This window comes from Pristis pectinata, chromosome 34 (assembly GCF_009764475.1).
Source record: "Pristis pectinata isolate sPriPec2 chromosome 34, sPriPec2.1.pri, whole genome shotgun sequence".
Classification (NCBI taxonomy): Eukaryota; Metazoa; Chordata; class Chondrichthyes; order Rhinopristiformes; family Pristidae; genus Pristis; species Pristis pectinata.
The window spans coordinates 6,403,410-6,429,571 of record NC_067438.1 but is presented as its reverse complement, the minus strand read 5'-3'; the positions used below and the strand labels follow the sequence as shown (position 1 = coordinate 6,429,571).

The window sequence follows — 26,162 nt, the reverse complement described above, 5'->3', positions numbered from 1 at the left end:
CCTCCTCCCCAAATGCTTGCCCCATTAGATTGGCAATATATGAAGCTTGCAATTCAAATGGCAGGTATAAATGAAGCTACCTTGTGCTGTAAATTATCAGCACATTAAAGCGCCTGGGCTTGTTTACCTGACTGTCCACTGATGCAGGTGTTTACAACCATCGAAATTCTGTTCTGATCGAGGGTCTCTGACCTGTAACGGTAACTCTCTTTCTTTCTCCACAGATGCTGCCTGACCTGCTGAGTTGTTTCCAGCACTTCCTGTTTTAGTCTAACATCAGGTTGCTGTCATCAAGGTGTTGCCTGGATGGGAGGACTTTAGTTATGGGGAGAAGTTAGATAGGCTGGGCTTGGAGTGAAGGAGGCTGAGGGCTGACCTGATATGGAAGTTGATGAGAGGCATTGATAGTCAAAATCTTCTTCCCATGGTAAGGATATCAAAAACAAGAGTGCAGGGGTTTAAAGTGAGAGAACACACAAAACGCTGGAGGAACTCAGCAGGTCAGGCAGCGTCTATGGAGGGAAATAAACAGTCGATGTTTCAAGTCAAGACCCTTCATTAGGACTGGAGAGGAAGAGGACAGAAGCCAGATTAAGGAAGTCAGGGGAGGGAAAGTGAAAGAAAGGAGTTATATAGGCAATCTGCAGGGTAAGTCTTTTTTTTTATACAGAGAGCGCAGTTAATGTCTGGAACGTTCTGCCAGAGGAGGTGATGGAAGTGGATGCAGTCACTATGTTTAGGAGGCATTTAGATGGACACAAATCGACAAGGAATTAGGTCCGAATGCAGGCAAATGGGATTGGTACAGATAGGCAAAAAAGGCTGGCATGGACATGGTGGGCTGAAGGGCCTGTTTCTTTGCTGTACAGCTCGATGTCTCATCAGAGTTGCCAGTTCCGTGGAGCTGGGATGGTCTTTGATTGCGAGAAAGAGTCCAAATATTCGCAAGCGAAGTGATAGAGGTGACCCATCAGCATTCTGAACTGAAGGACTGCGGTTGGGAAAGGGCCGACCAATGGAATTCTGGGCAGTGTAGGAAGCGATGGGACGGGATTTGCTCCATCATGCCAACTGGGAAGTGGGTTTCGTAGGCAGTGGGAATCAATAGGAAGGTCTCTGGTCCCTGTTGACCTGAGGTTTCCTTGACTACCTAAGAAAGGTCGATATACAACAGCCCAAAACCAACATATTCCGTCTGTTGGAAATCTGAAATACCGTGGAAGGTTCTGGAAGTGCCAACACGTCTGGGTGGAAAAACAGTCTCAGTTCACTGATCTCTCATCCTCTCCTCCAAAAACAAAGTCACGGATCACAGACATTGACTGAATATGCCCGATTTACTGAGTACTTCCACTCAACTCCTGCTTTTTGTTGCAATATGAAATAGAATGTGGACCACTGATCCAACGCTGACTCACACAGGCACAATTTGTAATGGAAACATTTAATGGATGTGCAGAAACAAGACGAGGGTTGATCTCTTGAATAATTGGAGCTGAACATTGATTGATGCATTGGCAAGGCTTCCTGCAAAGGGCCTTAATTCAATCTTTGATGCAGTCAGAAGCCGCCACTAGCAGAGAATGCAGTCCATTAGTCCAAAGACTATACTCAGGAGACAGCGGCAACTGCCAGCCAGGAGTTAGCATCAAAAATGGTCAAACAGGATTTATGTATGTGCATAAATAAATGTGAAGGGATGGGCCCACTTCTGGAGGTTGAATTTGGGTGGGGTGGGGGGGGAGGGGGTTGCAGAATGAGGTAGGAATAACACCGCGACAGAGTCTCTGTCAATCCCTGCTTGAAAGGAGGGCTGGAGACACAAGAAAGACTGCAGATGCTGGAAATCTGGAGCAGCGCACAAAATGCTGGAGGGACTCAGCGGGTCAGGCAGCGTCTGTGGAGGGAAATGGACAGTCCAGACCCTTCATCTGGACTGAAAAGAAAGAAGGGAGGCAGCCAGTATAAAAAGGTGGGGAGGGGGGTGGGGACGGGTGGAGCAAGAGCTGTAGGTGGATCCAGCTGAGGGGGGCTGATAGGCAGGTGAGGGAGGGGGGAGAGTGGGATTCACGTAAGAAGCTGGGAGGTGATAGGTGGAAGGTTCCAGCTTGAAAGCAGGGATGCCCGTAACTGTACCTGTGCGATTCCTGTGACGGAAATTGGGACACCGTGGCGGGTGTACACCTTCTCACTTTTCACGTTCAGTGTCAGAGTGCTCAGCGAAATCCTGCAGGGAGAGGAACGTTTGTCAGAATCCTCACTGTGCCCCAGAGTCACTTTGGTACATCAATGATAATTCCTGTCTTACCCAGATCCCCACCATCTTAAATAAACCCTGTCTTTTTGTGCTTGTTGTGTTGGGAGAACAAGTGCAAAATGGCAGTGTTTATTTAAACAGTCCCGGCAGATGGGACTCTTTCAGAAAAACAGAGTGCAGAACATGGTGTTGCAGAGAAAGTGCAGTGCAACGTAGACAAATAAAGTGCAAGGGCCACAACGAAGTAGATCAGGAGGATCAAGAGTTCATCTTTTAGTGTATGAGAGGTCCGTTCAAGAGTCTGACACAGAGTTCAGGCGCACACAGGTAAAACCTAAAGTTTAACCTCCCATTAGACTTCCCAAAGGCTTCAGCCTCACAGTGGCATGCCTCTGTCCCACCCAGTACAAGGCACTTTTGAGAGTTGTGAGCACAGCCCAGTCAATCATGCAAACCAGCCTCCCCTCCATCTACACTTCCCACTGCCTCGGGAAAGAAGCCAACATAATGAAAAACCCCTCCCAACCCCGTCATTCTTTCTCCTCCCCTCTCCCATCGGGCAGAAGATACAATAGTTTTAAGGCACACGTGCCACTGGACTCAAGGACAGCTTCTATCCCGCTGTTAATAGACTCTTGAACGGACCTCTCATACACTAAAAGACGAACTCTTGATCCTCCCGATCTACCTCGTTGTGGCCCTTGCACTTTATTTGTCTACCTGCATTGCACTTTCTCCATAACACCATATTCTGCATTCTGCTTTTCTTTTCACCACCTCGATGTACTGAGGTATGGCATGATCTGTCAAACAAATGCATCTCACTGCATCTCGGTGCCCGTGACAATAATAATAAACCAAAAACCAGATCCTGACTGCATTTGAGTCTCCACGAGTGAGATTAATAAATTATTCCCAATGGAAAGATACCTCCCATTGGAAGAGACAAAGACATTGCCAATATGGGGTTATTAGGATGGCGGGGAGCAAATCCACTCATTCCCGCCTCAATCCTGCTAAACCTACACTGCACCCCTTCCAATATCTCCTCAATGTGGTGCAGAGCCCAGAACTGCTCTGAGTGCTCAGGGCTTTGTATGGCTGTAGCATAACTTCTATCTCTTCATCTGCAGTCCTCCGACATTCAAATAATCCTTCCTTGAGTTTATGCATCACAGGGATACCAATTCCCTGCTCCTCCCCCCATCCCATTACAAAGGCCGACAGACATCTGCCCTTAGTTCCAAGCCCAGCCCCGTGCAATTACCTCTCAATCTGTTGGACGCATGGCAGGACGAAGACCCGCCCTCCAGCGATCATCACTGGCGGAGACCGGCAGAAGCCTGAAACAGGTGAAAGAGATCAGATGGTGGGCATTAGTGTCACTCCCCCAACATACTCCAGTACCCAAAAATTGCTGGAAATACTCAGTTGGTCAGGCAGCATCCGTGTGGAGATGCTGCCTCCGTTCCTCTCTGACCTGCATGGCATTTCCAGTGTCTGCAGTTTGTGCCCAAATGGAACCAACCGGCTGTAACTGTGACCTCAACACTGGGATTGCTGACTTGATGTTGGACCACTTATCCAGCCAGGGGATTTTGCCGAGGCCTTGTTAGTGGTGTCCCTCCTGTTCTTTGAGGTGCCTGCAGTGAGCAGAAAGAAAGGAGTAGGAAGGCAGGAATCACCGCTGCCCATGGGATAATGAGGTTTGTGCCAGGTCTGACACCTTGATCTCCACTCTCTCCCTATGACAGCCAAAGGCCGTGCTGGGACACTGAAGGTGATGGTGAATTTTATCACTCATGACTAGCTTTGCAGCGAGGTCCTTCTCCAATTCTTAAAGTTTGCATTACTGACCCAAAAAGCTGCCGTCACCAACCCAAAGGTGTTGAGAAAGATTAGAATAGAAATCAGCTGATCTTGAGGACCACATTTGGAAAGACAAGCACCTTCTGCTCACAGGAGGTGGCAAATCTCTGGGAATGGAGACACAGGAGACTGCAGATGCTGGAATCTGGAGCAACAAACAAGATGGTGGACGAACTCGGTGGATCAGGCGGCATCAGTGGAAGGATATGGTCAGTCAACGATCTGGGTGGAGAGACCCTTCATCTGGACTGGGCAGAGACAAGGACCGAGGAAGGACACATGACTGGGGGAGCGAGTCTGAGTGAAGAGCAGCAGGAATCACAGAGGGGGAACAGTGAGAGAGGGTCCCACAGAACACCCGAAGAGAGGAGGAGAACCTCTTCAAAGTGGGCGTACCTTGATGAGACTTTGCTGTGGAGTAGCAAAATGGAGGCACAAGAGACTGCAGATTCCAGTCCAGATGAAAGGTCTCGACCTGAAACGTCGACTGTCCATTTCCCTCCACAGGTGCTACCCAACCTGCTGAGTTCCTCCAGCACCTTGTTTGAGTTTCCTTAGTTCTCTATCCCAGAGGGTTGTGAAGGTTGGATTTAAAGTGGAAGTAGATACATTTTTGAAAGATCAGGGAACCGAGAGCTATGGGGAACTGGCACAGAAGAGGCCAGGGTCAGATCAGCCACAATCAAACTGAATGATGGGGTAGGTTTGAGGGGCCGAGTGGCCTACTCCTGCTCCTATTTTCTTATGTTCATGAACAGTGGGGTTAGAAATACATGAGAGAGCTCCTCCAACAAGAAGGCAGGCTGAAATGTTTAACCACACTCCACAAGGGGGCTCAATGGTATAGCTCTGACATTATAGAACTCTCCCTGTACTGCACCAAGGCAAAATTGGAGATGTTGTGGGGGGATAGGTTTCCAAATAAGGCACTGGGTTCTGACACACTATCCAGCAAAGTGACACCTCGGTGCAGCTCTGCTTAGAAATATGACAGAGTTTGCTGGGGTTGACCGCAATTTCTGGGGGTTCACAATGAGCCACATTTCTAGGGGTATAAAGTTTCCCAGTTTATGGAAAGATTTAATAATTCATCCATCACTAAGGACCTGCCCTCTTCTTGTTACTACCCTCAGGGAGGAGGTACAGGAGGCTGAAGACCCACACTCAGTGATTTAGGAACAGCTTCTTCCCCTCCGCCATCAGATTTCTGAACGGTCCAAGAACCCATGAAGGATACTGTGCTATTCCTTTTTGCTTTGCACAGGAGGCTGAAGACCCACACTCAGTGATTTAGGAACAGCTTCTTCCCCTCTGCCATCAGATTTCTGAATGGTCCAAGAACCCATGAAGGATACTGTGTTATTCCTTTTTTTTTGCGCTATTTATTTTGTAATTTATAGTAATTTTTATGTTTTTGCAACAAATTTCACAAATGTCAGTGATAATAAACCTGATTCTGATTCATTTTTGAGATTTTGGCTTTGCTGGCAAACCCAGCATTTACTGACTATCCCTAAATGCCCTCAAGAAGGTGCTGGTGAGCCACTTCCTTGAAACCACGTGGTCTTTCAGCAGAAGGGACCCTGTTCCGTTGTAGGGGGTCTCGGCAGTGATGAAGGGACACCAATATATTTTGTGAGTCAGGGTGTGCGAAAAAGGCGGGGAGACAGGGAGAAGGTAGAGGAGTCACCCTTTCAAATCCTCCCTAATTTCCCTGAACATTTTTAGCATTTTTCCTTTCAATTTTAAAATTAATTTCAGATTTCCAGCACTGCCAGAATTTTGGTTCTAAAGAACTTGCCTGGGAGAGCTTCAGGATATCCCGGTATTGTGAAAGGCATGAATGCAAGCTCTTCTTGCTCTCCAACGTTAATTGGCATTGCAAAACCACAAGGCCAAGAGAAAAGACTTTGGTAATAATATCAGCTTTTTAAAGACATCTCGTTTGTTGTGCTTGATGAGGATGTCTCCACAAAGCCTCAAAACCAACTGTCCCAAACATATGGCTTCAATAAATGATTCCCTGCTGTTCCAACTCTCTCATATACACACACACAAACAACACACACTTATATAACTTCACAGGAGTTACCAAACTAAATATGAAATACACAGGAAGATAATAAAAGAGCCAAAATGTAGGATTTCGGAAGTAGTTTTATGCAGGGCGATTCAGTGAATGGAACGGTGATAGAATTCCAAGCCAGGATGGTGTACAACTGAGAGAGGAACCTTCAGGGAAAATGGTTTACACTTTAAGGCTTTGGGCCATTGCAGCTGAAAGCAGGAGATTAATTAATATTAGGAATATGCAAGAGGCTTCACTATGTGGAGCATCCCTCTCATATTTAGAGGGTCTGAAGCTTTGATGCAGCCCCTCACCAATGGAAATGAAGAACATGGTGATTAAGCTACTAAGATAAGATATTTTTATTAGTCACATGTAGATTGAAACACACAGTGAAATGCATCTTTTGCGTAGAGTGTTCTGGAGGCAGCCCGCGAGTGTCGCCACCCTTCCGGCGCCAACATAGCATGCCCACAACTTCCTAACCCGTACGTCTTTGGAACATGGGAGGAAACCGGAGCACCTGGAGGAAACCCACGCAGTCACGGGGAGAATGTACAAACTCCTTACAGACAGTGGGCGGAATTGAACCCGGGTCACTGGCGCTGTAACAGCATTACGCTAACCGCTACACTACCGTGCCTGCCCAGCACAGAGATCATGGGCTGAAGGGCCTGTTCCTGTTCTATGTACCCAGTCTGGCCAACAAGCGAACAGAATGGTCTGCCTAATGTAACCGCCAGAGTGTAATTAGGGCCCCATTACGGGGGATGTTGGATCTTTATCCTGCCAGTGCATTTGGAGGACTTTGCAGTAGACAATGCTGGTGGTATCTCTCCAGTGCTTTTAGATTCCAGACCCACAGCAAAGCGATCACCTCTCCTCTGGCTTCAGAAACAGTTTAAGCAGTTTCTCGGTTGGAATACAATGCCTGAACTGCAAAAGGGTGGTGGTTTACCACCAGCTTCTCAAGGGCAATTGGGGGATGGGCATATAAAGCCAGGGATGCCAACCACACAAGCATACCATGGGAGGTTTAAAACAAAGAGAGGAAGTCTGAGTGTTTTACAGAGACACAGCACCCATGGGAATGGGAACAAGAATTACGAAATTAATCCGCTGCCTGAACCAGGAGCCAAGGCGAGTCAGCAAGCACGGTATTAACTGGTAATGCTTGGTGAGAATTAGAGCACTGAGAGCAGGGGAGAGTGGGCAGGAAACTCGGGCGCACAGAATAACCACACCACCACAATTCTAGTGAAGGTAGTTCACTAGAATTAAGTAGGCAGTTGCTCGTGCAATAATCTCCTCCCAGCCCATGAAGTGCAAGAGACATAAAGTGACTGCAGATGCTGGAATCTGGAGCAACAAACAATCTGCTGGAGGAACTCAGCGGGTTGAGCAGCATCTAAGCAAGGTTTTGACCCAAAATGCCGACAATTCTTTTCCTCCCACAGATGCTGCTTGATCCTCTGAGTTCCTCTGGCGGTTTGTGCATTGCATGAAATGCAGGAGACTCGGATCCCAACCCGAATTGCTCCTCAAACCTGGGATAATTTAAAACTTTTTCCTCTCATAAAGCAATCAGAGCCTCCGCTCTCTCTCAATCTGTTTTGCTTGCCTTTGCACCAGCAATGAGCCCCAACTCCCTCACCAAGCTCACAGAGCCAGACGGGTTCAAGTCCCGCACCAGGTGCTTCTGCATAAAATCCAGGCGGAGCACCGAGAAGCACTATTGCAGCCACCACCTGGCTGCTCTCTCAAGGGGATGTAAAAGGTCTCATGGCATTATTTTTGCAGAAGAGCAGGTGGTTAAGCGTGGTGCCTTGCCCAATATTTATCCATCATCAACATCGCTACAAAGGGCAGGCACGGTAGTGTAGCGGTTAGCGTAATGCTTTACAGTGCCAGCGACCCAGGTTCAAATCCGGCCGCTGTCTGTGAGGAGTTTGTACGTTCTCCCTGTGAATGCGTTGGTTTCCTCCGGGTGCTCCGGTTTCCTCCCACATTCCAAAGATGTACGGGTTAGGAAGTTGTGGGCATGCTATGTTGGCGCCAGAAGCGTGGCAACACTTGCAGCTGCCCCCACAACACTCTACGCAAAAGATGCATTTCACTGTGTGTTTCGATGTACATGTGACTAATAACAATATCTTATCTTAAGATCCTCTGCTCACATCAGACACTTTGCATGGGACTTTACAGCAGCAACTATGTTTCAGAGAGCTCTTCACCAGCTGAAAGGTGTCCAGGATCTCCCGAGACTGGGAAAAGGGCTGGATTCACTCTGGCTCCTCCAATGATCGAGACCCCCCCAGCTCTGTCGTTGGAGGTTCCACAATCAGCAGGGAGTGGAGCAGAGAGGAGGAAAGCGAACGAGGGCTCATGATCACTGACTAGCGAGTGCTACACCTGTCATAGAGTCATACAGCATGGGAACAGGCCCTTTGGTCCGACTGGTCCATGCCAACCAAGATGCCCATCTAACAGTCCCATTTGCTCACATTTGGCCCACATCTCTCTAAACCTTTCCTATCCACGTACCCATCCAAGTGCCTTTTAAACGTGGTTCATGTACCTGCCTCAGTCAGTTCCTCTGGCAGCTCATTCCATATACTGATCACCCTCTGAGTGAAAAAGTTGTCCCTCAGGTTCTTATTAAATTTCTCCCCTCTCACCTTAAACCTATGCCCTCTAGTTCTTGATTCCCCAGCCCTGGGACAAAGACCGTGTGCATTCATCCTATCTATGCCCGTCATGATTTTATACACTTCTATAAAATCACCCCTCATTCTCCTATGCTTCTATGAATGAAGTCCTAGCCTGCCCAACCTCTCTCTATAACTCACTCCCTCAAGTCCTGGCAATATCCTTGTAAATCTTTTCTGCACTCTTTCCTGCTTAATGGCACCTCTCCATTTGTCCTGGGCGAGCTGGGCATGAATAGACTGGACTCATTTGTGATGCCCTACAAGTACTTACAGAGAACAGAAGTAGAAATACTGTACCTGAAACCACCATGGCCTCATTGGGACCACACGTATGGAACGACATGGCGAAGTGTCAGTTAAGAAATCCTGCAGAGAAAGAGGAAACACACAAGTTAGAGCCAGCACAGTACAACAACGACAACTTATATTTATACAGCACCACCTGCATTGCAAAATGTTCCAAGGCACTTAACAGGAACATCATAAAATTACGACATAGCCACACAGGGACAGAAGTGCACAGACTGTATCACAGATTAATTTTATCAGAAGCATCTCAGACAGCAGTAGGGCATTGGGGGTTGGGCATGGAAATCCAAACCGTTAAACTCTGTGCAGCTGAAAGCACAGCTTCCAACGGTGTAGTGATAGAATTTGGGAATGTGCTAGAGGCTGTAATGGGAGGAGTGCAGGTGATGGAAAGCTGTAAACTGGAGATCATAGAGACAGGAAGAGAAAGGGACACCATGGAAGGATTTGAAAACAAGGTTGCTTTCATATGAAGGTACTGTTTAACCACATTGAGACTGGTTGCACCACCGCCGGCTATGGAGGCTCCAATGCGCGGGATTGAAAGAGGCCGCAGAGGGTCATAGACCCAGCCAGCTCCATCACAGGCACAACCCTAGAGAAACAAAGGACTGCAGATGCTGGAGTCTAGATGAAAAACACTATCACGCTGGAGGAACTCAGCAGGCCAGGCAGCATCCGTGGAGAAAAGCAGGCGGTCAATGTTTTGGGTCAGGACCCTTCCTCAGGTCTAGAGATAGGAAAAGGGGAACCCCAATATATATGAGGGAAGAGAGCAGAGCAGAGATAGGTGGACAAAAGAGGGGAGGCAGGGTGGGCTCAAGGTGGTGATTGGTAGATGCAGGTGAGAGATAGTGATAGGCAGGTGCGGGGAGGAGGGGAGAGCAGATCCACCAGGGGAAGGGCAGCACTGGAGGTCAGGATTGAACCTGGATCACTGAAGCTGTGAGGCAGCCGCTCTACTAGCTGTGCCACTGCTGTTAGGCGTAACAATGAAAGAGGCCAGAGAAAGAAGCAGCTAACAGCAGGAGCCAGGGAGAAGAAACTGCAGGGAGTTGTGGACACAGCTCAGCACATCACGAAAATGAGCCTCTCCTCCATGGACTCTGCTGACACTTCTTGCTGCCTCGGTAAAGTAGGCAAAATAATCAAAGACCCCACCCAACCTGGACATTCTCTTTTCTCCCCCCTTCCATCGGGCAGACGATTCAAAAGCCTGAAATCACGTACCACCGGGCTCAAGGACAGGTTCTATCCCACTTTTATAAGGCTATTGAACAGACTTCTTGGACGATAAGATGGACCCTTGACCTCACAACCTACCTCGTCATGGCCCTTGCACCTTATTGTCTACCTGCACTGCACTTTCTCTGTAACTGTAACACTATTGCATTCTGTACTGCTTTCCCCTTGAACTACCTCAATGTACTGATGTGATGAGATGATCTGTATGGATGGCATGCAAAACGAAGTTTTTCACTGTACCTCGGTACATGTTGCAATAATAAACCAATTATCAACTCAGGCTATAACATCATTTGATGAGAGTACAACTGATTTGTGACTTGCCTCTACCGTGCGACGTTTAGAAACCTTTGCTTCACAAAAATCCAATTTTAAAACAGACCATTTTAATCACATAACGATGGAATTCAATCAGAGAGAAGGAATTGAATCTGGAACAGGTGCCAGTTCCACTTCACAGCAGCACTTAATTCCCTGCACCACTCTACCCCCGCTAGTCAGTACTAAGGGTCGTAGTTAAAGGCAACTGGGTTGCAAGGTTGGGAGTAAAGTTGTACCATGAGCCTGCATGGGCTTGAAGGGCCAAATGGACTCCTCCTGTGCTGTGATTCTACCCGACCAGTGTTATCTCCACTTGCCAGCAAAGCAGATTGACCAACAATGCTAAATTGCCTCTTCTCTTTCTCTAGTTCCTCTAAAACAGGATTGGCATTTAGCACTGTTTCTGTTGAGCCTGTTGATGGCAGTGGAACATTCACCTCACTGTGGGCCTCCATCCAGGCGCTCTATTTTCTTGACCCTCCACCAAAACCACTCCTCCACCTGCAAGAGGGCGTGGAGTCCACCCCGAGTCACGACTCCACAGGTGGTGGTGCCTGAAGAACCTCTATTGGTTGTGTCTCATGAGCAAGGCTAGCTAATCACGTAATCAAATCATGTAGATGCCACGGCCAAGAAAGCTCACCAGCGCCTCTACTTCCTCAGGAGGCTAAAGAAATTCGGTTTGTCCCCTTTGACACTCACCAACTTTTATCGATGCACCACAGAAAGCATCCTATCTGGATGCATCACGGCTTGGTACGACAACTGCTCTGTCCAGGACTGCAACAAACTACAGAGAGTTGTGGACACAGCCCAGTGCGTCATGGACACCAGCCTCCCCTCCTTGGAATCTGTCTTTACCTCTCGCTGTCTTGGTGAAGCAGCCAGCATAATCAAAGACCCCACCCACCTGGGTCATTCTCTCTTCTTCCATCAGGTAGAAGATACAGGAGCCTGAGGGTACATACCACCAGACTTAAGGACAGCTTCTACCCCACTGTGATAAGACTATTGAACAGTTCCCTTATATGATGAGATGGACTATGATCTCACGATCTACCTTGTTGTGACCTTGCACTTATTGCACTGCACTTTTTCTGTGGCTGTGACACTTTACTCTGTACTGTTATTGTTTTTACCCTTATACTACCTCAATGCACTCTGTACTAACCCCGTGTAACTGCACTGTGTAATGAATTGACCTGTAAAATCGGTTTGTAAGACAAGTTTTTCCACTGTACCTCGGTACAAGTGACAATAATAAACCAATACCAATACCAAACCATTGCCTAACCTTCTAAACTGCAGAGATTATAAACCTTGTTTCTGTCATCTCTGCTCATGCCTTGACCAGCTTTCTCTCTGGTGAAACAGGGGCAGGATTACATACAAACATAACAATTAGGAGCATGAGTGGATCACCCATCCTTTCAAGCCTGTTCCCTATTCATCAAGGTTATGGCTGATCTACTACCTTGGTGCCATTTTCCTGCACTGTCCACACATTCTTTGATTCCCTTAATATTCAGAAATATATTCTGTTTTTAAGTAAAAAGATTCCCCACCCTCTGAATAAAGAAACTCCTCATCTTAGTCCTCAACAGCCAATCCCTTCTTCCAAGACTGTGATTCCTGCCTCCAGATTTCTCAAACAGTGGAAACATCCTCATTGCATCTATATTTCAATAAGATCACCCCTCGTTCTTCTAAATAGAGAATACAAGCCTAGTCTACTCACGTTCTCCTCACAAGGCAAACCCGCAATCCCAGGAATCAGTCTGGAGAATTTGGGCGGTGCTCTCTGTTGGCAAATACATCTTTTTTTCGGTAAGGAGACTAAAACTGTACACAATACTCCAGGTATGGTCTCATCAAGGCACTATATAATTACAGTACGACTATCTTAGCAAATAATTACACATCTTTTCCCATCGTAGTTGCTTGCTGCATCTTCCTGTTAGCGTTCAGTGACTTGTGTACAAGGACACATAGGTCCATTTGATCAGGAGCTGGGTGGCACCCATTGAGAGAGGGCAAGGGAACAGTTCAGGGTTCTTTCACACCCAGCGAGAACAGGCAAACAGTAGGTTGGTTTAAAAGCCCGTTGGTGCCTCCAATGAGGCAGCCCACTCTTTAATCAGGAGCTTCATGTTGGACATTTCCCAAGGAAGGGGCTACATGGGAATCACTCGCAGGGAGTTCGATAATTTTTTTTGGGAAGTGGGAGAGCACACCGGCTCTCTAAAACATCAGAATCCAAGCCACTTTTGAGAAGCAACTTTAATGGGGAGTATGGGAGGAAGAGAGGATTGAGACTTCGGCTGTCTGCTGCAGTTACATTCCTGAAGTCTGCACCAGTGGTTTGGCGGTAATTTTACCGATGCCTCGTGGTGAGATTATCTCGCAACATAAATTCAATCCTCTCTTCCCGTCGCCCTCCTCTCTTCACCTTCCGTGTCCGCCTCCTTTCTGCACCCTCCCTCCCCACCCCCTCCTCTCTGCACCGTCCCCCTCCTCTCTGCACCCTCCGTGTCCCCCTCCTCTCTGCACCCTCCCTGTGTCCCCCTCCTCTCTGCACCGTGTCCCCCTCCTCTCTGCACCCTCCGTGTCCCCCTCCTCTCTGCACCCACCCTCCCCACCCCCTCCTCTCTGCACCCTCCCTCCCCACCCCCTCCTCTCTGCACCCTCCGTCCCCCTCCTCTTTGCACCCTCCCTCCGCATCCTTCTGTGTCCTCTCTCCCCATCCCCCCTCCTCTCTGCACCTTCTCTCCCCATCCCCCCTCCTCTCTGCACCCTCATTCCCTGAACCCCTCCTATATGCACCCTCACTCCCCATCCCTCTCTCACTCATCGACCCCCTCCTCTCTGCACCCCCATCCACACATTCATCAGGTTTATAAACCGAAGCTTTGAATCATTTAATCATCACAGCCTCAGCTTCCCCCTCTTTCCCTGCCAGCATGCCTCGCTGCAGCACTTAGATCGAGTTCCCCTTGGTTTCACAGTTTAAGGGAGTGTCCAGGAATTTCACAACAAAAATGCAGAACTTAGCAGTCAGTGCAGACTAGAAATACCTGTTTTAAAAGTCCAACATGAAACTCCTGATTAAAGAGACTGGATTCCAAAATAGGCCCTTGATGGACCCCATACCCTCAAGACAGTCTGGATAGAGTCGGACACTGAAGGAAAGTCCTGCACATAGGACATCCCAACTAAGACGCACCTTGGTCAGACCGAAACCTGCTGTCCTTCCAACACAACGAGATGTCTTTAAGGGAATGCTGCTGACTGGCACATTCAAGGGTGCAGGAGGACATGTGGGGAGATGCACTGTAGCTTGGTACAGCCACCACAAAGGCTCTGTGGGGATGGACCACAGTCTAGGATCCTGCTGCTACTGGGCACTGAGGGTTTGGGTCCTGTGTAACAGTCTCTCAGACACAGTATTGTTTGAGGAGGAAACAGAAGTGGTCCTGATGCATTGGAAGAGAATGCATTGAATTGAATGTCAAGGAAGACATGGCCCGATTGTATTGTATTTCTTATATGTATTTTTTATGAATAATGTATATTTTTGAAAAAGAAATTGCAATTCCATCCACTTCAGTGCTTGCTGAAGTGCAGTCACTAATTTAATATTGGCACCATGCCAGTAAACTCAAGACACAGCAGGAAGGCACACACAGTTAGACAACGCTTTGACTCTTTTGTTTTTAGGTGCTGGGGGAGTGATATGTTAGCCGTGGATCCCTGGGATAACTCCGTGCCCTGCTTTGGAATGCTCCCATGGAATCACTTACATTCAGTCAGTCTTGTGCTCCCTCTGTACTGCACTGGCCTGTCAGCCTGGAGTGGTACTTGAACCTATACTTAACCAATAGTGAATAGCAACCCATGGGAAGATTGAAGTGGTCAGGTTCTGTAGATCTGCCCCAGCCTGGTCCCACCAGCCAAAGTCAAAAGGCAAAGTCAAGTTTATGGTCATATGCAGAAGTCCATGTGTGCACGGGTGCAATAAAAAACTTACTTGCCGCAGCATCAGAGACACAAGGTTCACAAGGAAAATGTGAATTATACCAAATTATAAAAGAAAAAAACACAATTAGAACAAAAAAATACAAGTGTTGCTAAGTGTTCATAGTGTTGCTATACTGAGGTAGCGATTAGGGGTGTACAGGTTGGTTCAAGAACTGAATGGTTGAAGGGAAGTAGCTGTTAACACAGGAACAGGCCCTTCAGCCCACGATGTTGTGCCAAAATAATTAAACACCATTAGAAGACTAATCCCTTCTGCCTCCACTCTCTGTACATTCACGTGCCTATTTAAGAGCTTCTATTGTATTCACCTCCAGTACTGCCCCTGACAGTGCATTCCAGGCACCCACTGCTCTCTGTGTGAGAAAACCTGCCCCACACATCTCTTTTGAACCTACCCCTCTCACCTTAAATGCATGCCCTCTAGTATTAGACATTTCAACCCTGGGGAAAAGATATCGGCTGTCTACTCTATCTATGCCTCTCATAATCTTAAAAAATTGTTCTTGAACTTGGTGGTGTGAGACTTCAGTCTTCTGTACCTCCTGCCTGATGGTAGCTGCGAGAAGATGGCACGGCCCGGATGATGGGGATCTTTGATGAAAGATGTTGCCTTCTTGAGGCAGCGCCTCCTGTAGATTCTTCCTATGGTGGGGAGGGGTGTGCCCGTGATGTATTGGGCTGAGCCAATAACATGGTGGGTGTCATCAGGGCCCTCACAACAGAGTCACTGTCTGCCAACTACAGTGGGATCCCAGGCCAATTCTCCCCACTGAGGGCAATGAATCAGGGCATTAAAAAATATACATCAAACTCAGATCCAACCCAGGACTCCAGGCAGCACAGAGGTGCAGCTAGTAAAACCACTGCCTCACAGTGCCACAGATCCAGGTTCAATCCTGAACTCTGTCTGTGTGGAGATTCTCCCATTCTCCCTGTGTTTGCATGGGTTTCCTCCCACATCCCAAAGATGTGCGGGTTGGTAGGTTAATTGGACCCTATAAATTGCTCCTGGTGTATAGGTGAATGGTAAATTCTTGGGGGGGGGGGGGGGAGAATGTGGGGAGAATACAATGGGATTAATGTAGGATTAGTGTAAATGGGTGGTTGATGTGGGCATGGACGGTGGGCTGACGGGCCTGTTTGTGTGCTGTATCTCTCTATGACACGACAGACAGTGACTCTGTTGCGAGGGCCCTGACGGCACCCACTACATTATTGGCTCGGCCCAATACATCACGGGCACATCCCTCCCCACCATCAGAAGTATCTACAGGAGGCGCTGCCTCAGGAAGGCAACATCCATCATCAAAGATCCCCACCATCCAGGCTGTGCCATCTTCTCGCAGCTCCCATTGGGCAGGAGGTACAGAAGCCTGAAGTCCCACACCACCAAGTGCAAGAACAATTTTTTAAGATTATGAGAGGCATAGATAGAGTAGACAGCCGGTACCTTTTCCCCAGGGTTGAAGTGTCTAATACTAGAGGGCATGTATTTAAGGTGAGAGGGAGTAAGTTCAAAGGAGAAGTGTGGGGCAGGTTTTTTCACACAGAGAGTGGTGGGTGCCTGGAATGCACTGTCAGGGGTGGTAGTGGAGGTGAATACAATAGAGGCTCTTAAATAGGCACGTGAATGTACAGAGAGTGGAGGCAGAAGGGATTAGTTCAGGTGGGTGTTTAATTAGTTCGGCACAACATTGTGGGCTGAAGGGCCTGTTCCTGTGCTGTTCGATGTTACGTATATGTCTATGGCTCCATAACACTATTGCTCCCAGTTATTCAGGTCAGTCAGCAGGTGTACAAGGCTGTGACAGCACATGTGTGCAACTTTGATCTCTGTCCCCAATGAAGGTTATGGTTATCTTAGAGACAATGCAAGGACAGTCCTCTGACGAGTCTCGGAGAGATGATGGGGGGACGCCAAGGGACTGTTTCCTTGTGACGCAGAGTCAAGAACCAGAGGGTGTTATCACAGGATAAGCAGTGAGCTGCTTAGGGAGAAATTTCTTATTCTAAGGACTGTGGACCTTCGGAATTCTCTGCCTCAAAGAGCCGGGAATTTTCGGTTCTGAGATTGATAAGATTTTTCATCACAGAAATGAGAGGCATTGGGTAGGAAAATGGATGCGAGACGTAGGATCCGCTGTGATCTCGTTTAATGGTGGAGCGGGCTTGAGGGGAAAGCTGGCCAAAGTCTGTGAAGTTGGAAAACTTCTTCAGTGCCAAAAACCTCTGTTCCATCGAAAGCGGAAGGTAAGGGCTGCAGACAGGAGTGGGAGCTGCACTGAGATATTGGCTGTCTGCATTTCAAAGGCCAAGCGACTCCATTAAGTTGAGACAACAACTCAGGAGAAACAGTTTTAAAACGTAAAGTTAACAGAGGTAGTGACACTGGAGGATGCTACCACAATAACAGTCAGAATCAGGACACTGGAATAACGAGTAATACAGCATTGAAACAGGCCCTTCCGCCCAACTCATTCACGACAACCAAGTTGCCCATTGAAGCCAGTTCCATTTGCCTGTGTTTGGTCCATATCCCTCTAAACCTTTCCTATCCATGTACCTGTCCAAGTGTATTAAATGTCGTTATTGTACCTGCCTCAACCACTTTCTCTGGCTCCACATACCCACCACCCTCTGTGCAAAGAAGCTGCCCCTCAGGTCCCTTCTAAATCTTTCCCCTCTCACCTTAAATCTATGCCCTCTAGTTTTTGATTCCCTTTCGCTGGGAAAAAGACTGAGTGTATTCACCTTATCTATGCTCCTCATGACCTTACACACCTCTGTAAGGTCACCCTTCAATCTCCTAAGCTCCAACGAATGAAGCCCTAGCCTGCCCAACCTCTCCCTATAACTCAGGCCCTCGAGTCCTGGCAACTTTCTTGTAAATCTGCTTTGCACTCTTTCCGGCTTAATGACGCCTTTCCCATAACAGTTTAACCAAAATTGCACACAGTACTCCAGGTGAGGCCTCACCTATGTCTTGTGCAACTGTACTGTAACATCCCAACTCGTATACTCAATGCCGTCGGATGAATAGAGAATGGGAAGCAAGAATGCGGAGAAGGAGAGGATAACATTTGTAAATTGGTTTATTATTGTCTCATGTACCGAGGTACAGTGAAAAACTTGTCTTGCATACCACAAATACAGATCATTTCATTACAACAGTGCATTGAGGTAGTACAAGGTAAAACAGTACAGAATGCAGAATAAAGTGTTACAATTACGGAGAAAGTGCAGTGCAGGCAGGCAATGAGGCGTAAGGCTATAACGAGGTGGATTCTGAGGTCAAGAGTCCATCTTATCATACCCGGGGACCGTTCAAGAGGAGGAAATTATTCCTGAGAATAAAGATTTGCATTTCTAGAGGGTCTTTCACAATCCCTTCTCAGAGTCATTGCCTTACTGTAGGGTTTGGGGATTCTGATGATGTGGTGATATGGCATTGAGCATACATGTCATGAAGAGCTCAGCTTGAAACACTGGCATTTCCCCTTCCTTTACCAGATGCCTGAATCAAAGGACATGCGGAATTTCTGGAGATGTGAAATGTTGACATTAGCTAGGTTAAGGGGTAGCTGACACAGCGTTAGCCCAGTCAGCAGCCTGATCTCGTAACAAATGGGCTTTAATATTGGGAAAATAAAACAGTCGGATTTTCCAGGGCAGTCATGTGCTACTTTCGCAACCCTTTCCCACTTCCTCGATGAACTGACCACACAAAAACGTACACTCCTGCCTGCATTCCTAAAAGAGAGTTGCTCAACGGCTACATAGCATTTCCAATGCAATGACTACACAGAGAAACAGAATGCTATTTCAACAGCATCAAAACTTGGCATTTATCCAGGCTCTCCAACTTAGTGACGCCCAATAGGCTCTTTGCAGGACCTGATTTCCATTATTAGCTGGTGCACAGAATACAAGACTAGGGAAGTTATAGTACAACTTTATAAAATATCGGTTAGACCGCAGCAAGAGTACAGTTCTGATTGCCACACTTTAGGAAGTACGTGATTACACTGGAGAGGGTGCAGAGGAAATTCATCAGGATCTTGGAGTGGACGAGGTTGAGACCCGATCGAGGTATACAAAATTATGAGGGGCATAGGTGGTTTAGCAGAGGTGCCTAAAACCAGAGGGCAGAGGTTTAAGGGAAGGGGCAGAAGGGTTAGAGGAAGTCACCCACCCCGGACATTCTCCCCCCCTGCCCATCTGGCAGAAGACAGAAAAGCCAGGCTCAAGGACAACTTCTATCTCACTGTTATAAGATTATTGAATGGTCCCCTAGATGGACTCTTGACTTCACAATCTACCTTGTTGTGGCCTTGTACCTCATTGTCTGCCTGCACTGCACTTTCCCTGTAACTGTAACACTATGTTCTGCATTCTGTTATTGCTTTTCCCTTGTACAACCTCGATGTACTGATGCAACAAAATGAACTGTATGGATGGCATGCAAGTTTTCACTGTACCTCGGTACCTGTGACAATAGTAAATCAATTTACCAAGGCTGAGGAAGGTTTTCACCCAGTAGGTGATTGGAATGCACTGCCTGAGGGGGTGGTGAAGACAGAAACACTCACAGCATTTAAGGAGTATTTAGACAAGCACTTGCATTGACAAAGCATCAGAGCCCATGGATCAAGTGCTGGTAAATGAGAAAGGTAAAGATGAGTAGTTGATGATCCGCATGGACATGGTGGACTGACGGGCTCGTTTCTGTGCCGCATGGCCCTACGACTCAAAATACTAACAGGTTCCCTGAGACATTAGTTTAAGTGACATAAATTTGGTTAAAAGGCTGGGTCTCATGAAACTTGCGAGGAAGACCAACAAATTGATAAAGGGGAAAAATATAGATTAAACTGGTGAGAAACTGAAAGAAACATGCTGTGGGAGTTTCTATAGGTACATTAGAAAAGACTAGCAGGGACAAATGTGAGCCCCTTGCAGGCAGAGGGGGCAGAATTTTTCAATGGGAAATGGCAGAGGAATTAAACACATCCGTTATCATGGAAGAAGTCAAAACGATTCCCAGAATACCGAAGAACCAAGGGTCCAGGGCAAGTAAGGGAGTAAAAGGAATTAGTATCAGTAGAGAGTTACCACTGGAGAAGTTAATGAGCTGGAAGTCTGATAACTCCCAGTGATCTACATGCCAGAGTTTTGCAGGAAGTGGCTTCGGATTTAGTGGATGCTCAGAACTTCCGCAGATCCTGGAACGATTCCTGAACATTGCAGGATGGAAAATGTGGCCCCAGTGTGAAAGAAAGGAGGGAGATAGAAAACAGAGAACAACTTCAGTCAGGAAAAAGAAGGACTACTAGACTGTACAATAGATTTTTCCCCCAGACTGTCAGGCTCCTGAATACCCTGGGGACAGTTTCAGACAAATGCCGCGTCAAAAGCCCTGGCTTGAACTTTGGCCACTGCTGAACATGTTTTTCAATTAGTGCAACACTGAGTTCTGTATTTTCTTCGTCCAGCTCGGTTTTGCACTAACTCTGCACTAAATTTGCGTTCTTTATATACTGTTATTTGCACTATTTGTACTTGCACAATTTTTTTTGTCTGCGTTTATTGTATGTCCTCTGTTCTATGTATGTCCTCTGTTGTGAGAGTCTGGGGGAAACGACATTTCATTCCGCCATGTGTTTTTATAGCATATGGGTGAATGACAATAAAGTAACTTGAACTTGAACTAAAGGGCTATCAAGCCACTTAGAAAAGAATATGATTCAGCAGAGTTAACCTGAATCTGTGAAAGGGAAATAGTGTTTGCTTATTGGAGTTCTTTGAGGATGCATCTGGTAGAGAAAAAGAGGGAACCAGTGGATGTGGTGTACTTAAGTTTTTAGAAGGCTTTCGATATTGTCCCTGACAAGTTGATGAACAAAGTTAGACCACATGGAAGTGAGTGCAAGACACTAGCATGCATTGATCTTCCCTTCAACCATTCGGTTCTTGAACCAACCGGCACGGTAGCGTAGCGGTTAGCGCGACGCTATTACAGCGTCAGCGATCTGGGTTCGATTCCCGTCGCTGTCTGTAAGGAGTTTGTACGTTCTCCCGTGTCTGCGTGGGTTTCCTCTGGATGCTCCGGTTTCCACCCACATTGCAAAGACGTACAGGTAGGTTAATTTGGGTTTAAAATGGGTGGCGCGGACTCGTTGGGCCGAAAGGACCTGTTACCACGCTGTAAATAAAACTTAAATTTAACAACCCTAATCACTACCTCAGTGTAGCAACACTATGACCACTTTGATCACTTTACATTACAATGGACTTTGTGGGATTTTTTTTGTTCTAATTGTGTCCTTTCTTGTAAAAATTGTATATAATTTATGTTTAATTTATGTTTTTCTTGTGAATGCTGCTTATCTGATGCTAGGTGCCTGTGATGCTGCTGCAAGTAAGTTTTTCATTGCACCTGTGCACACATCTGACAATAAACTCAACTTTGACTTTGAAAGATGGTTAACAGATAGAAAACAAGGAGTCCCCAAGGTTGGTAGGATACAACTAGTGGAGTCCGGCTAGAATCAATGGTTGGGATGCAGCCATAGTATAACTCCAATAATCTAACACTGTCAGAACTTTGGTTGTGTCAGACTAGAAGATTTTCCAGACCATTGTACGTTACCCCACATTTTGATTTCACTTTTTTAAAAATGTTACGGAGTACTAAATATTTGATTGAACCCGGTAAGTTTAAAGGAATGGAAAACAGAACTTGGTGAGTTTCAGTCTGTACGTGAGATGCTGAACCACTGGGATTTCTGACCAATTGGATGCTGAATTACTGGAGTTTCATATATTCATAATCCACGTAAACAGATCAAATGTGATATGCTTGCTGAAGGAATGAACCAAGTGGAAATGTGAGCAGGGACGCTGATGCAAAGAGGCTTCAAGGTAAAATAGACAAGCTGAGAGTGTGGACAACAGCAGGGCACATGGAGTACAATGGAGAAAAATGTGAGATTATCCACTGATATAAAAACAAATACACTGAGTATATCTTAAATGGTAAGAGATCAGGAAGCGTGGACATTCAACGGGACCTGGGTGTCCCTGAAATTGTAGCACGCAAATGATATGGAGACACAAGAGACTGCAGATGCTGGAATCTGGAGTAAAGAAGTGAGCTGCTGGGCAAATGATATGTTGGCCTTTATTGCAAGAGAATTTGAATACAAGAGTAAAGACATCTTAATGCAATTATAGAGGGCTTTAGTGATACCACACCTGGAGTACTGTGTACAATTTTGGTCACCTTACCTAAAAGAGACATGCTTGCTGTGAAAAGAGAGAGCTTCTTGCACACCACATGTGGGAAACTGAGTGAGCTAGGCTTTTATTCACTAGAGTTTACAAGAATAGAGGTGACCTCATTGAGGTTTTGTAGGGTAGATGCTGGGAGGATGTTTCTCCAGGCTACAGAGTCTAGAACCAGGGGTCACAGTCTCAGGCCATTTAGGACTGAGATAAGGAAAAATCTTCATGCAGCGGGTAGGGCATCTTTGGAATGTGTAATCCTGGCGGGGCTGTGGAGAATCTACCACTGAGTTATTGTTCTGCCCCCAGAACATTCTATGCAAGAGATGCATTTCACTTGTGTGTTTCGATGTACATGTGACCAATAAAGATATCTTATCTTCTCTTATTCAGAAACAGATGTTGCTAGATTTCTGGACTTTAAAAGAATCCAGGGATAGGGCAGGCAAATAATGTTTGAGGTAGGTCAGCCATGACTTTGTTGAATGGTGAAGCAGGATGAAGGAGCTGGAAGGGCTGCTAGTTCTTAAAACGAGCAGCCCTTCCAGTTGCTAGTTTTAAGAACTAGTTTGTAAAAGCAGAAAGAACTCCAGACGTCGGGTCAATGAAAGCCGGGGAGGTCAGAACTGGAGAAGAGGGTTCGTACAGCATGGAAACAGGCCCTTCTGCCCAACTCGTCCATGGTGCCCACCAAGCTAGTCCCTTTTGTCCGTGTTTGGCCCATATCCCTCTAAACCCCTCCTATCATTGTAGAACACTACAACACAGTACAGGCCCTTCGGCCCACAATGTTGTGCCGACATTTTATCCTGCTCTCAGATCTATCTAACCCTTGCCCCTATTTTTCTGTCATTCATGTGTCTATCTAAGGTTCTCTTAAATGTCCCTAACGTATCTGCCCCCACAACCTCTGCCGGCAGTGCGTTCCACACACCCACCACTCTCTGTGTATAAAACTTACCCCTGACATCCCCCTTATACCTTCCTCCAATCACCTTAAAATTATGTCCCCTCATGTTAGCCATTGTTGCACTGGGAAAAAGTCTCTGACTGTCCACTCAATCTATGTCTCTCATCATCTTGAACACCTCTACCAAGTCACATCTCATCCTCCTTCTCTCCAAAGAGAAAAGCCCTAGCTCACTCAACCTATCCTCATAAGACATGCTGTCCAATCCCAGCAACATCCTGTTAAATCTCCTCTGCACCCTCTCTAAAGCTTCCACGTCCTTTCTATCATGAGGCGACCAGAACTGAACACAATACTCCAAGTGTGGTCTGACCAGAGTTCTATAGAGCTGCAACATCACCTCGCAGCTCTTGAACTCAATACCCTAATGAAGGCCAGCACTCCATATGTCTTCTTAACAACCCTATCGACCTACACGACAACCTTGAGGGATCTATGGACGTGGACCCCAAGAGCCCTCTGTTCCTCCATACTGCTAAGAGTCCTGCCATTAACCTTGTATTCTGCCTTCAAAGTTGATCGCCCAAAGTGTATCACTTCACACTTATCTGGGTTATCCAAATATCTTTTAAATGTTGTTATTGTACCTGCCTCTACCACTTCCTCTGGCAGCTCATTCCATATACGCACCACCCTCTGTGCGAAGTTGCCCCTCAGGTCCCTTTTAAATCTTTCTTCTCTCACCTTAAACCTATGCTTTCTAGTTTTTAGTTCCCCTTCCCTGGAAAAAAGACTGTGTCCCTTCACCCTAACTGTACCCTCATGATTTTATGGTTGTACGGCCGAAGGAAGTTACAGAGCTGGTAGGGATGGGAGAAGTGGTTGGCAAAATCAGAGGGGGTTTTGGAAATGAGAGTGAAAGTTTTAAAATTGACACCCTGTCAGTACAGCTTCGGGAACATGTGGGTGATAGATTAATGGGATGGCAGGAGTTAAGATAAGGCTGTCATACCATTGGATGAACTTATGTATTGTGCACAGTGGGGATTTGGCTTGAAGAGAACCAGAAGGAAGGATAAGGGCTGCAGGAGCTGAGAGCTTGGCAGTGGTGGAGAGAGTTGGTAGCAACGAGGCAAGATTACAAAGGTGGGAGATGACAATCTTGGTGATAGAGAACTGAAACGTTCTATTCAAGATCGTAAGAGTTGGCCATTTATCCCACTGTATCCCTTTGCTTTTCAAGTTCTCTCATCTGCAATGACCACAGCATCAGCTCTCCCACAATGCTTAATGGAATGTCTCCTCCCTTGAGAACCTTCAACTGTGGAGGCTGCAGGAGGCTGAAATCACAGCACCGCACTCCCTTGCAAAATGATTCACAACGAACAGTGAACCCAAGGGCTTTAAGTGCTGAACCCAACTTCCCCAAAGATCCTTAACAGTAATCCCAGCCTCCTGATGGAGTTTAAAGGCTGATCCCACCCTCCTGATGAGGTTTAAAGGCTGATCTCACCCTCCTGATGGGAGTTTAAAGGCTGATCCCACCCGCCTGATGGGAGTTTAAAGGCTGATCCCACCCTCCTGATGGGAGTTTAAAGGCTGATCCCACTCCCCTCCATAGGCTTTGAACGTTGATCCCATCCCCTTTAAGGGTTTTTAACACTAATCCTACCCTCCTCAAGGCTGATCCTACCGCCCTCCCCCCTGGGGGACTGAATGTTGATCCCACCCTCCACAGTCCAACTGCCCGAGGGGCCATCAGTCTCCCTCCCTCTCCCTCTCTCTCCCTCCCTCATCTCTCCCTCATCTCTCCCTCCCCTCTCTCTCTCCCCCTCCCCCCTCTCCCTCCCCTCTCTCTCCCCCCTCCCCCCTCTCTCCCCCTCCCCCCCTCTCCCTCCCCCTCCCCCCTCTCTCCCCCTCCCTCCCCCTCCCCCCTCTCTCCCCCTCCCCCCCTCTCCCTCCCCCTCCCCCCTCTCTCCCCCTCCCCCCTCTCTCCTCCCCCCTCCCTCCCCCCCCTCTCTCTCCTCCCCCTCCCTCCCCTCTCTCTCCTCCCCCCTCCCTCCCCTCTCTCTCCTCCCCCTCCCTCCCCCTCCCCCTCCCCCTCCCTCCCCTCTCTCTCCTCCCCCCCTCCCCTCTCTCTCCTCCCCCCTCCCTCCCCCTCTCTCCCTCCCCCTCTCTCCCTCCCTCTCCCCCTCCCTCTCTCTCCCTCTCTCCCCCTCTCCCCCCTCCCCCTCCCCATCTCTCTCCCTCCCTCCCTCTCCCTCCCTCCCCCTCCCTCCCTCCCTCTCTCCCTCTCCCTCCCTCCCTCTCCCTCCCTCCCTCTCCCTCACACAGGCCCTGGTCTCTCCCCTCGCAGCTGCCGGTCCTGCCCGGGGTGTAACCTGTCGGCCCTGGCCGGGCCTCTCCGGCTCCGGCTCTGGCTCTGGCTCTGGCTCTGGCTCTGGCTCTGGCTCTGGCTCCAGCTCTGCCGCACTCACCTCGTCCACCTGCCGCTCCTGTTGCTCCCCGTCACTCCGCAGCTGCCGCCTGTTTACCTTCGGCCAGAGACTGACACACCCGGGCCTCGGCTGACGGAGGCACAGGCCGGGGGCAGCGCCGCCGCTGGCCGGGAGGAGGAGTGACGACGGCAGAGGCCGGGGGCAGCGCCGCCGCTGGCCGGGAGGAGGAGTGACGACGGCAGAGGCCGGGGGCAGCGCCGCCGCTGGCCGGGAGGAGGACATATTTTGGTCCTCGGCTCACATCGGCAGATGTCAAGGATGGAGGCTGCAGATGCTGAAATCCGGATGAAAAACACTCAGATGCTGGAGGAACTCAGCAGGCCAGGCAGCATCTGTGGAGAAAAGCAGGCGGTCAACGTCTTGGGTCATGACCCTTCTTCAGGACTGAAGATAGGAAAAGGGGAAGCCTGATATATTGTTGCAGCTATATAGGACCCTGGTCAGACCCCACTTGGAGTACTGTGCCCAGTTCTGGTCGCCTCACTACAGGAAGGATGTGGAAGCCATAGAGAGGGTGCAGAGGAGATTTACAAGGATGCTGCCTGGATTGGGGAGCATGCCTTATGAAAGCAGGTTGAGGGAACTCGGCCTTTTCTCCTTGGAGCGACAGAGGATGAGGGGGGACCTGATAGAGTTGTATAAGATGATGAGA

General features: G+C 47.9%; 1 protein-coding gene across 1 annotated transcript in view; it reads right to left on the bottom strand.

Annotated features, from left to right (window-relative positions):
• LOC127586121 (flotillin-1-like) overlaps positions 1-25,622 on the bottom strand; it is a 41,498-nt gene extending 15,876 nt beyond the window's left edge. Inside the window, exons 1-4 of the mRNA XM_052043975.1 lie at positions 25,490-25,622; positions 9,203-9,271; positions 3,525-3,600; positions 2,137-2,227 (exon numbers count right to left, since the gene is read on the bottom strand). Coding sequence (XP_051899935.1) covers positions 2,137-2,227; positions 3,525-3,600; positions 9,203-9,248 — 213 coding nt within the window. The 5' untranslated portion in view covers positions 9,249-9,271; positions 25,490-25,622. The remainder of the gene's footprint in view (positions 1-2,136; positions 2,228-3,524; positions 3,601-9,202; positions 9,272-25,489) is intronic.
• Positions 25,623-26,162: the final 540 nt, after the last annotated feature.